At 33.6% G+C, this 12,045-nt stretch overlaps 2 protein-coding genes across 2 annotated transcripts; both read left to right on the forward strand.

Annotated features, from left to right (window-relative positions):
- Positions 1-2,561: 2,561 nt before the first annotated feature.
- Positions 2,562-6,215, forward strand: LOC102618648 (linamarin synthase 1-like). The gene is made up of 2 exons (XM_006466182.4): positions 2,562-3,150; positions 5,080-6,215. The coding sequence occupies exons 1-2, from the start codon at positions 2,637-2,639 to the stop codon at positions 6,033-6,035; spliced, it is 1,470 nt and encodes a 489-aa protein (XP_006466245.2). The 5' UTR covers positions 2,562-2,636; the 3' UTR covers positions 6,036-6,215.
- A 1,467-nt stretch (positions 6,216-7,682) lies between these two features.
- Positions 7,683-10,514, forward strand: LOC102617614 (linamarin synthase 2-like). The gene is made up of 2 exons (XM_006466178.4): positions 7,683-8,593; positions 9,455-10,514. Exons 1-2 carry the CDS (start codon positions 8,086-8,088, stop codon positions 10,384-10,386), a joined length of 1,440 nt encoding a protein of 479 aa, XP_006466241.2. The 5' UTR covers positions 7,683-8,085; the 3' UTR covers positions 10,387-10,514.
- The last annotated feature ends 1,531 nt before the right edge of the window (positions 10,515-12,045 follow it).

The raw sequence follows: 12,045 nt of genomic DNA on the forward strand, positions 1-12,045 counted from the left end.
ATCCGTTCGGCTAATCCAGTGAGTATAAATCTAAGTGTCGGAGAGAAAAGGGCAAAATTTATTAAGTTCTTTAATTGTTTGTCGAGAGATATTTTTAAGCCTCGTTGGTATTGCAACTTGCAATCGAATATTGCTCATTAATAGACGAATTGACTTTCCAAAGGGATTTTACCAAACCACAGGTCAATTGCATTGAGATTGCGTACGATTAGGGTTAGATTTAGATCGTGACATAATCAAGCTCTGATTATGGACCGCACACTATAAATTACAATTTTTTTTAGCCAAAAATTAACGAATATTCAAACTAAATGCTTTTCTTCACCGGGGTGGAAAGTATCAAAATGTCGTGAGAGAAGGGCTGCAATTGGATGTCATTTTTTTTTAAAGTTTAATCTTGTCCGTAAATGTAATAATTTGTCATTTAATGGGATCAAGCTATGTTACGTCATGTATAATATAGACTAACTTTTGAGTTGTTACTCAAAATTATAAAATTGTAGTATTTAAAACAATTAAATTACTGTAAGTGACAATTAATAGATTGGTTGTATGTCACATTGTATGTAACATAACTTACACATAGTCTGGCTCCATTTAATATTATTTTTTACTCAGTACTCACTAGTCACGACTCAGCACAGTATGTTATGTCTGTGGAAAATAGCCAAGCACCACCTTTTCTAGAAGGTGGTGCCCACCATTTTTGAAAAAGAATGCGGCTATTGCTGTATTCATTGAATCAAAGAAAACAAAAAGAAGAAGGATTTGGTGCCACCCAAAGAAAAAAAAAGAGAGAAGAAAAAAAAGAGATGCTGGGCCGAAAAAGGAAAAGAAAAAATAATAATAATAATAATTAAATATTAAATGAACAGTAGCCAAAATTTTGGCTATAAATAGAGAGGCTCCCTCCTCATTTTATTCATTTTATTTTTCTTTAAGTTGCCCTTGTCTGTTTTGTAAAAGAGAAAGAGTTGTGTGAGAGATTAAGGGTTTTATTACTCTTGTGTAATTAGTGAGTGAGAGATTGAGTGTATTGAAGTTCTAGGTAGTGAACCAAAAGATTATAATACTTGTAATCCTCATATCACTAGTATAATATTTTTATTCTGTCTTCGCTCGTGGACATAGGCTAAAAGCCGAACCACGTAATTTATGGTGTCCTCTTTTGTGGTTGTTATTTGTTTTCTTCCAATTTCACTTTAACTGCGTATCTGCTTCACCCATCAATTTCCTAACATTGGTATCAGAGCTATTGGTTGAATTTTTTAGAGTCGGGTACTGTTCACGTAAGGGGTACTATTTACGTATATGGCACTGGTCACGTATACAGTACTGTTCATATATACGGTACGGTTTACGAGAAACAATGGGAGCGATCCAAGAATTTTGCGATGCAAAGTAGGAAATAGTGGTGTGAGTAAAGCAACTATGTGGTACCATTTATTTTACAAAAACTTTGAAAAATAAGAAAATTATAATTATAAAAATACACCTAAGTTTAATAAAAAATAAATCCCAAAATTAGAATTTTTATTTTTAATACAAATCTAAATAAAAATTATAATTATAAAAATAATTACAAAATTTGGGGATTTAATAAAAATCTCCTAAATTATTAAAATTTTGGAATTTATTTTTTAATAAATAAATTCAGTTATTTTAATAAAAATTTGCTAAATTATAATTTTTAATAAATAAATTCCGTCATTTTTATTAAAATTTTGCAAAATTATAAATTTTTAATGAAAATAATTATTAAAATTTTAATAATCTAAATTAAATAAAAATCAGTTGAGCACCTTTGTTTGAGATTTATTTTTTATTAAATTTAGGGGTATTTTTATAATTATAATTTTCTTATTTTTTAAAGTTTTTGTAAAATAAAATGGTCTTTTAATTTATTTAGGGGTAAAATTATCATTTCATTTAAATTATTTAACGGTGTTAGTTAAAAAGTGGTTAGTTGATACAAATTAAAAAAAAATGGTGCAAAGAACATGTTAGAATTTTTTTTTAGTTGGATGAACATAAAGTAAAAAAGAGGTGGTGCAGTGATAATTTCCCTTTTATTTAATGTTACAAGTTGTCCTTAATAGTAATTTTAACTACTGATATTTTTATATATAAAATTTTATAAAATATGAGTTTCTAGAGTGTTTTTTTTGGAATACAAACAGTTTCAATCAATTTTATTCAGTGAACTATTAAAACTCGAGATAATTTTGATTTTAAAAAATCCAGACTAACAATTTTTTTAGTGCACTGATATTTAAACAAAAAAAAAAAAAATCAGATGAAATGCTAAAGAGGCGGTGTTTAATCTCAATCGGATTTAAATATTTAATTGCCAACACAGTAAGCCCGCCGAACGCATACACCGATTTTGTCAATTGTTTGTCAGGTTCTGTCTAGTCTTTTTAATTTTTATTATCTTTTTGAAGTAAATAACAATTCACGGTCTCTTTCGATGATTCCCGTGTTATTGGAAAACAATAGTTACCGCAATTTGACGATAATTTACAGTACCATCAGTCTCACTTCATCTCTATAAATTGCAAAGCTGACACCATAAGTCTCTGCACTGCATACAGGCTTGCTATTGAACTGAATCCACTTGATAGTTGATTCAAAAGATGGATCCAGCCGGAGCAAGAAAAGTTCATGCAGTATGCGTTCCATATCCAGCACAAGGCCATGTAAGTCCCTTGATGCAAGTAGCCAAACTTTTACATTCAAAAGGCTTCCATATAACCTTTGTGAACACCGAGTACAATCACAGACGTCTAATCCGATCAAAAGGGCCAGACTACGTAAAGGGTCTGCCCGATTTTCGATTCGAAACCATTCCGGACGGATTACCGCCGTCTGATCGTGATGCAACACAAGATGTTCCCGCGTTATGTGATTCCACTAGAAAAAACTGTTTGGCTCCATTCTTGGAGTTGCTGGGTAAATTAAATTCATCAGCCGATGATCAGGTGCCGCCGGTTACTTGCGTGGTTTCCGATGGAGTAATGGGGTTCGGTCGAAAGGCAGCTCAAATGCTTGGAATACTGGACATACAATTCTGGACTGCGTCAGCTTGCGGCATGATGGGATATTTGCAACACGTTGAGCTTCTAAAACGAGGCATTGTTCCTTTCCAAGGTACATGCTTAAGCTTTTTGTTCTTGCTTTCTCTTTCTTTCCATCCGTTCCTTTTAATTCCATAACATAAGATCTATCTTAATTTATGAACTGAATTTGTAAAACATAGCAATATTTTCATTCATTCTACTTCCGGCTTAATTTTATACATGAATAAGAACTATCGAAATTTATAAGTAAAATTTGCACTGGGTTTTATTGATGTTCGGTGTCTTAATATTAAAGATTAAACTTTTGTTTTCATTTGAAATATTTCATTTCATCTCTATTAGTCTATTATTCTTTTTGAATTGATCTCTGTTTGTCAATAAATTCTTAAAAAGTAATCGTACGGTTAATTTTGCCTCTAAAGAGGGAAAATTGATTTTCACTAGCAACAACATTGTAAGTGATTTTTTAAAAATAAAATAAAATAAAATAAAAAGTTTGTAAGTCGATTTTCTTGTTGTTCGTGCCTGTGGTGGTGTCATACTGCCAAGGGATTAGGCTAGTTATCGGCCTACAGGGACCCATTTTATTTGTATAAAAATTTACTAATAAATATCTATTGAACCATACTTCGTTGTGGTGTGCTATCTGACATAAGACCAATCATAAAATGGTGAGGTTTGTTTGTACTCATTAATTTTCTCTCTTTTTTTTTTTTAATTAAAAATTTTATTATTAAAATTAATTTTTAATAATGTTACTCAATTAATTATTTCTTTTCTTTTCACTTTCAATTCCTCAATTCTCATCAATTCTTTCATATATTTTCTTTTAACTACATACTACAAATAATTGGTTTCGTTTAAATTATCATAAATTAAGAGGATCAAAATCCATCATTCAAAAATAAAAATCACCAAATTTTGTCAATTATGAAAATTAATGAACATTAGGAATGTAAATTTTACCAACCACTAAAATTTGTGAGTATTAAGAAAAAATATTATACATAGAAAATATGAAATAGAGACTATGATTCACTAATAAAGCAAAACAAAGAATTCAAAAAAAGAGTAGAATTGAGAGTTAAATTAGCAGAATGTGAAAGTAGAGAAAGGCTGTGCAAATCTTGGAGCAGAGAGAGAAAGAGATTTCAAATTTTTAATTACGTATTTATTTTCTAAAATAGGTGCAGAAAAAAATTTAATGGATTCAAATAATTCCACCGTTTATTTTTTTTGGTCTTGACCATGAGGTATTCTGGGGAGGGCCCCAACTGTGGGAGGCACCTTTAAGCCCGTACCACAACCTAGACTAGAAGTCCCCGCTCGAACCGGGAGGCAAGTTCTCCCAACAAATGCGACTTCCCTGCGACTCGAACTGGAGAGCAAATCTTGTCAAATCACTTAAGGGGACTCCATTTACCAATGAAGCCAACATTTTATTAGTATAATTCCACCGTTTATAAAAGCACTAATTAACCACTTAATGTCAGTGTCCTTGTAATTTTTTAAAGCTGTGGACATTTGGACATTTTACCTAGCAGCTGCATCTTTTCTTTTTCAAACATAATTTTTTGGCCTCAAAAAGTATTTTTTTTTTCATATTACAATATAATTATATTAATGTTACAATCACAAGTTTAAACTTGTCCAGACATATCTTAACATAATTCATTTGGCCTAATTATTTTTTTTCATATTACAATATAATTATATTAATGATGTGACAAGGAGATTGTGACCTAAAAAAAGAACTCTCTGAGTTTTTATCCCCTTATATTTTGAATCCTTGCTCCGCACCTGCCAATTATCATCACCTCAACACACCATAGAAGCTCAATGCGTTTACAACGATTTAGCATTTTAATCATTTATAGGTGAAGTCTCAATGATTGGTAATGTGATGAAGTTGGCACTTGGCACTACCTCTCCTCTGAGTATATTTTGACTCATCCTCTCAGCCATAAACTAACAAGTTAAAACTATTTTTGTGTTTCAGATGAAAAATTCCTTACGGATGGCACTCTTGAGAAACCTATTGATTGGATCCCCGGCATGAGCAATATTCGGCTCAGGGATTTACCAAGCTTTATCAGAACCACCGATCCTAACGAAATTATGTTCGATTTCTTGGGCTCAGAAGCACAAAATTGCTTCAAATCTTCTGCAATCATATTTAACACATTCGATGAGTTTGAACATGAAGCTTTAGAGGTTATTGCTTCGAAATTCCCTAACATTTACACCGTAGGTCCACTCCCGTTGCTCTGCAAGCAAGTGGTTGAAGCCAAATTTAGGTCATTTGGATCAAGCTTGTGGAAGGAAGACACTGACTGTCTCAAATGGCTCGACAAAAGAGACGCCAATTCAGTTGTGTACGTTAATTATGGCAGCATTACTGTGATGACAGAGCAACACTTGACAGAATTTGCATGGGGTCTTGCAAATAGCAAGCGTCCATTTTTATGGATTCTTAGGCCGGACGTTGTGATGGGCGACTCCGTGGTCTTGCCTGACGAGTATTTTGAAGAGATCAAGGATAGAGGATTCATAGTTAGCTGGTGCAACCAAGAGCAAGTGCTGTCACACCCCTCTGTTGGAGCTTTTCTGACACATTGTGGCTGGAATTCTACAATGGAGAGCATTTGCGGCGGCGTGCCTGTAATCTGCTGGCCTTTCTTTGCTGAGCAACAAACAAATTGCAGATATGCATGCACAACTTGGGGCATTGGCATGGAAGTCAATCACGATGTGAAGCGTGGTGACATTGAAGCTCTTGTTAAGGAAATGATGGACGGAGATGAAGGAAAGAAAATGAGGCAGAAGGCTTGGGAATGGAAAAAGAAAGCTGAAGCAGCGACTGCCGTTGGAGGTCAGTCTTACAATAATTTTGACAGATTAGTTAAGATGGTTCTTCAGCAAGGAAATTGGACCGGAACCGAAACCCTTCACTAGTCCGTCGCCACAGGCCTTTAAACTCTAATAAATATCTTCTTGGAGTTTCTCGTTTTTTCAAATTAATTATGCTTTGAGATGTTTTGCTTCATTTCATTTCCATGCCTACAATATTATTATTAATCTTTTTCTGGAACCGAAAAATCAAATAGATTGAATAAAACCTATGGTTAAGTGTTAGCAAGCTGAGTGTTGCTTACTAAATAAGAGGAAGCTCAACTGAGTAACACAGCCAAACTCCGCCCCCAAATAATTTAAGTGATAAACCAAATTGCATGAACAATCATTCCCAAATACGGATTCTGAAAAACAACTTCATAAGGAGGTTTCATGGCCAATTATTTTGTTACTATGAGTAAGATGATTAATCGTTTAATTAGAATTTGAATCGTAAGATTTCATTTTAGGGTTTGCTCAAGTTATATTTATTGTTATTTACAATAATACAAAAATGAATAACCGAGTAGTGAGGTTAGGTAGATCAGTAAATGAATTTTATCTAAACACGAGTAGTTGATATGTCTTTTATCACAATTATTGAGATGGACATAAAACATCATCTTTAATATTGACGTAGAGAAATATGCTTATACGAAAACGAGTTGTGACATTTAAGTTAGCTCCCTCCACTAGATTTTTGATTAAAAAAATAATAATATATCATTTATTACTTAAAACCCATAAAGTTTTTCTTCTTGTTAGTGCCATCCTAATGTCAGGAAACAGGATTCGAGACCAAGAAGGGTCTCGCTAAGCTGCCGCGGCAGCTGTCACTTTTGCACGATCCCATCTCTTGCTTATGTCAGGAAACAGGATTCGAGACCAAGAAGGGTCTAGCTAAGCTGCCGCGGCAGCTGTCACTTTTGCACGATCCCATCTCTTGTGTCGTTATTTATTTATTGCGACTTACAGCTAAATGCAACACCTGGACCCTACTCACATGCAGTCTGAGACTCGCAGGATCAATAATGAATACATTTATTTGTAGTGGCCCATGGGAATGTGTACTGATCAGTAGAGTTTTCTTTTACGCAATTCGATGCATCAGCAGGCGTGTTTTCCACGGTTTCTAAATTCCCACCATGGAATTGTCCAAAAAAAAAATTCCCATAATTGAAAGTATTACGACATTCTGGATCTAATAGTTACATTTTACTGAATTAATAATTTCCCTTCATGGCATGTCAACAATTATAAACATTTTTTTTTCTTTTTTTGTGGGCGCAAGGGAGCTTAGCTTGAAAAATATCTCGGAGTAGGGAGTAAAAGATTTAGATTCAAATTTTAATTACATGTGTCAATTAAAAATTATTTTTAAAATGTAGACTGTGCGCACTTTGTGGTTCTTACTATCTTAGTAGATGAGTTATCTCATGCATGAATCATAATATATCTATTTTTTAAAAATAATTGATGATAGTATATCTATTTTTTTAAATGATTGATGATAGTGTCTCTTGCGAGAACAGCAAGCAAAATACCATTTAATTAAGAAAGGCCTCCCTCAGTCCCTCTCATATATTTAGGAAATGTCTCGTCATGCTTTGATGGTAGAAAGATTTCATTAAAGTTTTAATGTTTTAATTATTTTACCATTTTATCCTTTGCATATTGTTTACTTAATATGTAGTCATCGCTGGTAGTTGTCAAACCTATGACATGAGTCTACTATTACACGAACACCATATTTTAGGGAAATTTTTTTTTTGAAAAGTTTGAAATATGAAAGAATTTTCTATCAGTTTATTTACTAGTTGTTTATTGTAGGTGTATTTAGTTAGAAATGGACCAAGTTTCACTTCTCTTTTGTGTATTTGTTGAAAAGCATTAATGGAATAATATTTGCTAGTCACTATTATATGCATTTTTTTTTCTTTTTTTGTTGTTTAGGCACGTATCTCCAACGATTATATTTTCAAATTATTGAAAAAAATACTGTTTTAATTAATTCATGAAAGATAACTTGCGGCTATAAAGGCCAACCTACCCAACTACTCAAGTCATCGCGCAGGTACTGAATCTGAATCCAGTTTACAATTGCTTGGTGAATATGGGTTCAATTGGAGTCACAAAGCAGCATGTGATTGTCCTTCCTTATCCATCACAAGGCCATATTACTCCAATGATGCAGCTGGCCAAACTTTTACACTCAAAAGGCTTTCATGTCACCTTCGTTAATACTGAGTTCAATCACAATCGATTTATTCGGAACAAAGGACCCGATTCTCTAAAGGGCCTACCCGATTTTCGATTCGAAACCATTCCAGACGGATTGCCACCGTCTGATCGTGATGCAACGCAGGATCTTCCTGCTTTATGCAGTTCGATAAGAAAAACTTGTTTGGCTCCATTCTTGGAATTGCTTGGTAAGTTGAATTCATCAGGCAATGTGCCACAAGTCACTTGCGTAGTTTCTGATGGAATCATGGGATTTGGTGCCAAGGCTGCTCGGATACTTGGCATACCAGATGTCCAGTTATGGACGGCCTCGGCTTGTGGCTTTTTGGCAGCTTCTCAATTTCCTGAACTTGTCAATAGAGGAATTGTTCCATTTGAAGGTACGTATGATTTATCCTACAATTCGCTGTCTATTCCTATATTACTGTAATTTGTATTACTTACAAACTTTTTGGTTATAAAGTTAGATATAAAAATTAAAGCTTGTATTTGAACTAATATAATTTACATAAGACACTTATATCCATCATCATCATCGTCACGTACGTATAATGATCGTGTAAGTAATTAATTGACACATGATACTAATCCTCTGCTACATAGTTGAAATTCAATATTTATATTTCAACTTTCTAAGAATAGTTTTATTTAGAATTAATTTCAAATTATTTTTTTATAAAATAATAATATTCAAAATACCTTCTAAATTATCATAAATCTCCACTCACCCCATTATATTTATAACATAATTTAATTTTCTTTTAGGGTTTAAGTGGCAACTGCCGATCATGAGCAATGACCGCTCGTAGATCGAGTTTCGAGAAAGAAAAAAAAAAAAAAAAAAAGAGTGCAGACTAAGACCATAATGCAATTATGCATATCGGACAACTTTCTTGGAAAACACCAAAAATAAGAAAATAGATAGACACGTGTGAGTTATCCGATTTGTGTAATGTTTACTGATTTACTCGACCTACCCGTGTATTTAATCTAACCAAAATGTTGAGTTGGCAAGTGATATAAAAAAATGATGGGCTTTCGAATCTGCATTAATTATGTATACTGTCAAGGATTCGGCCGTAGTTATGCTAATTTCTGAACCCAAGTAGCCAATGATTAAAACTTTATGGGCCTTCAAATTTTTAGTTACAGCTCAGACAATCTATTTAAGGATAAATTTGGGATTTAGAAAAATAATAATTAAGGAACATTATTGTAATCTGAACTGCGTCGTGTTACAGATGAAAAATTCCTTACGGATGGGACTCTCGATGCAGCTGTTGATTGGGTACCCGGCATGAGCAACATGCGATTAAAGGACTTTCCAAGCCTTATGAGAGTCACTGATGCTAACGATATCTTGTTCAATTACATGAAAACAGAAGTGCAAAACTGCCTGGAATCGTCCGCAATCATATTTAACACGTTTGATGAGCATGAAGGTAAAGTGTTAGAGGCTATTGCTTCCAAGTCCCCTAACATTTACACAGTAGGTCCACTTCACTTGCTTTGTCGGCACTTGCCCGAAAGTGAATTCAAGTCATTCAGATCAAATTTGTGGAAGGAAGATCCAGAATGTCTCAAATGGCTCAACGAAAAGGAACCCAATTCCGTTGCTTATGTGAATTACGGTAGTATAACTGTGATGACGGACGAACAAATGAAAGAATTTGCATGGGGTCTTGCAAATAGCGGGCACCCATTTTTATGGATAGTTAGGCCAGATATGGTAACAGGTGATTCTGCGATCTTATCCCAAGAATTTTACGAAGAGATAAAGGACAGAGGAATGATAGCAAATTGGTGTCCGCAGGATAAAGTGCTCTCCCACCCATCAGTTAGTGTTTTTTTAACCCACGGCGGTTGGAATTCTATTTTAGAGAGTGTAAGCGGAGGTGTTCCTATAATTTGTTGGCCTTTTTTTGCTGAGCAACAAACAAATTGTAGATATGCGTCTACAACTTGGGGCATTGGCATGGAAGTGAATCGAGATGCAAGCCGGGAGGACATTGCGGCTCTTGTCAAAGAAATTATGGAAGGGGACAAAGGGAAGCTAATCAGGCAAAATGTTCAGGATTGGAGAAAGAAAGCTGAAGCAGCCACAGATGTTGGAGGAGCATCTTTCAATAACTTCAATAAATGCATCAAGGAAGTTCTACATTATCATCGCTAGAACATATATGTTTGGTAATGTTGGTTTCCCATTTCAAATATCGTATTCTCAGCGTTATGGTTCCCGTGAGTTAGTTGTACTTTCATATCCTATGTGATTGTTTAATAACTTGTATTTCTGATTTTTCATCACTAGTTCCACTCAGCGGGGGAAAAAAAGTTTCATCAATTTCTCATTATTATACGAATCAAAAAAAAAAAAAAAAAGGAGCAAAGTAACAAGAACTTGCAAACCACTTCTTCGTCAGGGAGTAATCATCTTAAGATTAAAGGTTTCAAGTCTTTAGTGTTATGGGAATATATTAAATATAAGCCCTATTTGATAATGTAGTTGGACAGCAGTAGTTTTAAGCTACAGCGCTAAAATATCCAATAAATATTATTATTATAATTTAAAAATTGTATTAATTTATCAAACACTTCTATGATAAAAAAAAAATTGTAATAATTTATTTTGCTATTCTTGTCAAAATTTTATTTAAAAATCACACTTATAATATACTAATAATTTTTATTTCATAATCACAATTTTTTCTTCAACAACAACAATAATTTTTAAATTACACCACCTTAATATCAAATAAGACTGTAATGCTACATAATAGGACCCATTTTAAATATGTCCCAAAATTTCAGACCCAAGTAAAAGTGCGGAGTCCAAAATTGAAATTGCCACTCTTCTGACAGGTCTAGTTTTCCAGACAAAACCTTATGTAAAATAAATAGGTTTAGCATAGCTAGATAGCTCATATACAGTATCGTAGCTCTCTAAATGGATCCAAGCAATTCTCCTATTGCATGTACTGAAGTGTTTTGGTAACCATTCCCCCACAAGGCAATATTAAACCTTTTAATGCAACTTGCCAAATACTGAGATTCATTAAAGGGTTGATATGACTTTGTGGTGGGGTGATCAATACTAGATGAGTTTTTTTTTTTTTTTCAAGTTAAATTATGAAGCTAACCAGATGATATTCAGGGTTTGAGTTTAAATTGTTGCTGAGTTTCTATAGAAGGGATATGCCGATCCTAGCTAGCAAGAGAATATTACATACTATTTATGATTCCAATTTTCAGATTTTTTTTCTTCTGACGGTTTCAATGCGTGAAACGACTATATATTCTTGTTGTAAGTAGTTTTATGGATCAATATTCAGTAATGGATCTTAAAACAATATTTCTGAAGTTTTATGCTCTTATCTATGTATTTTCTTGTGTTCTTATACTTGTACATTAATTGTAGCAATAGCTCGTGTCAATTTGCCGCCCACCAAATTATATACTTTTGTTTTCCTTTCCCAAATATATGAGTGGTGTTCAAACATTAAACATAATATTTTCAACGTAAGAAATTTTATGACTCAACTAATTGGCACTCACCTACTAAACTTCTACTTCATTAACTTTATAGTATTTTTTTTATTCAATATTAATGAAACTTAATAATTGATACAAAGAAAACACGAAAGAAAAGAAGCACTAATAATGGATAAGTGCGCCAACCTAAACACACATAGGGATGGCAAAATTCTCCATGGGTTTAGGGCCCCATGGAGCCCCACCCCAAATGGGAAAAATTTTTAATAAATTTTGGGGAATGGGGTGGGGTTTGGTATTGCACTCCTCACCCCACCCCCACCCCAATCCTCATTATATATAA

Source organism: Citrus sinensis, chromosome 7, assembly GCF_022201045.2.
Source record: "Citrus sinensis cultivar Valencia sweet orange chromosome 7, DVS_A1.0, whole genome shotgun sequence".
In the NCBI taxonomy this organism is placed as follows: Eukaryota; Viridiplantae; Streptophyta; class Magnoliopsida; order Sapindales; family Rutaceae; genus Citrus; species Citrus sinensis.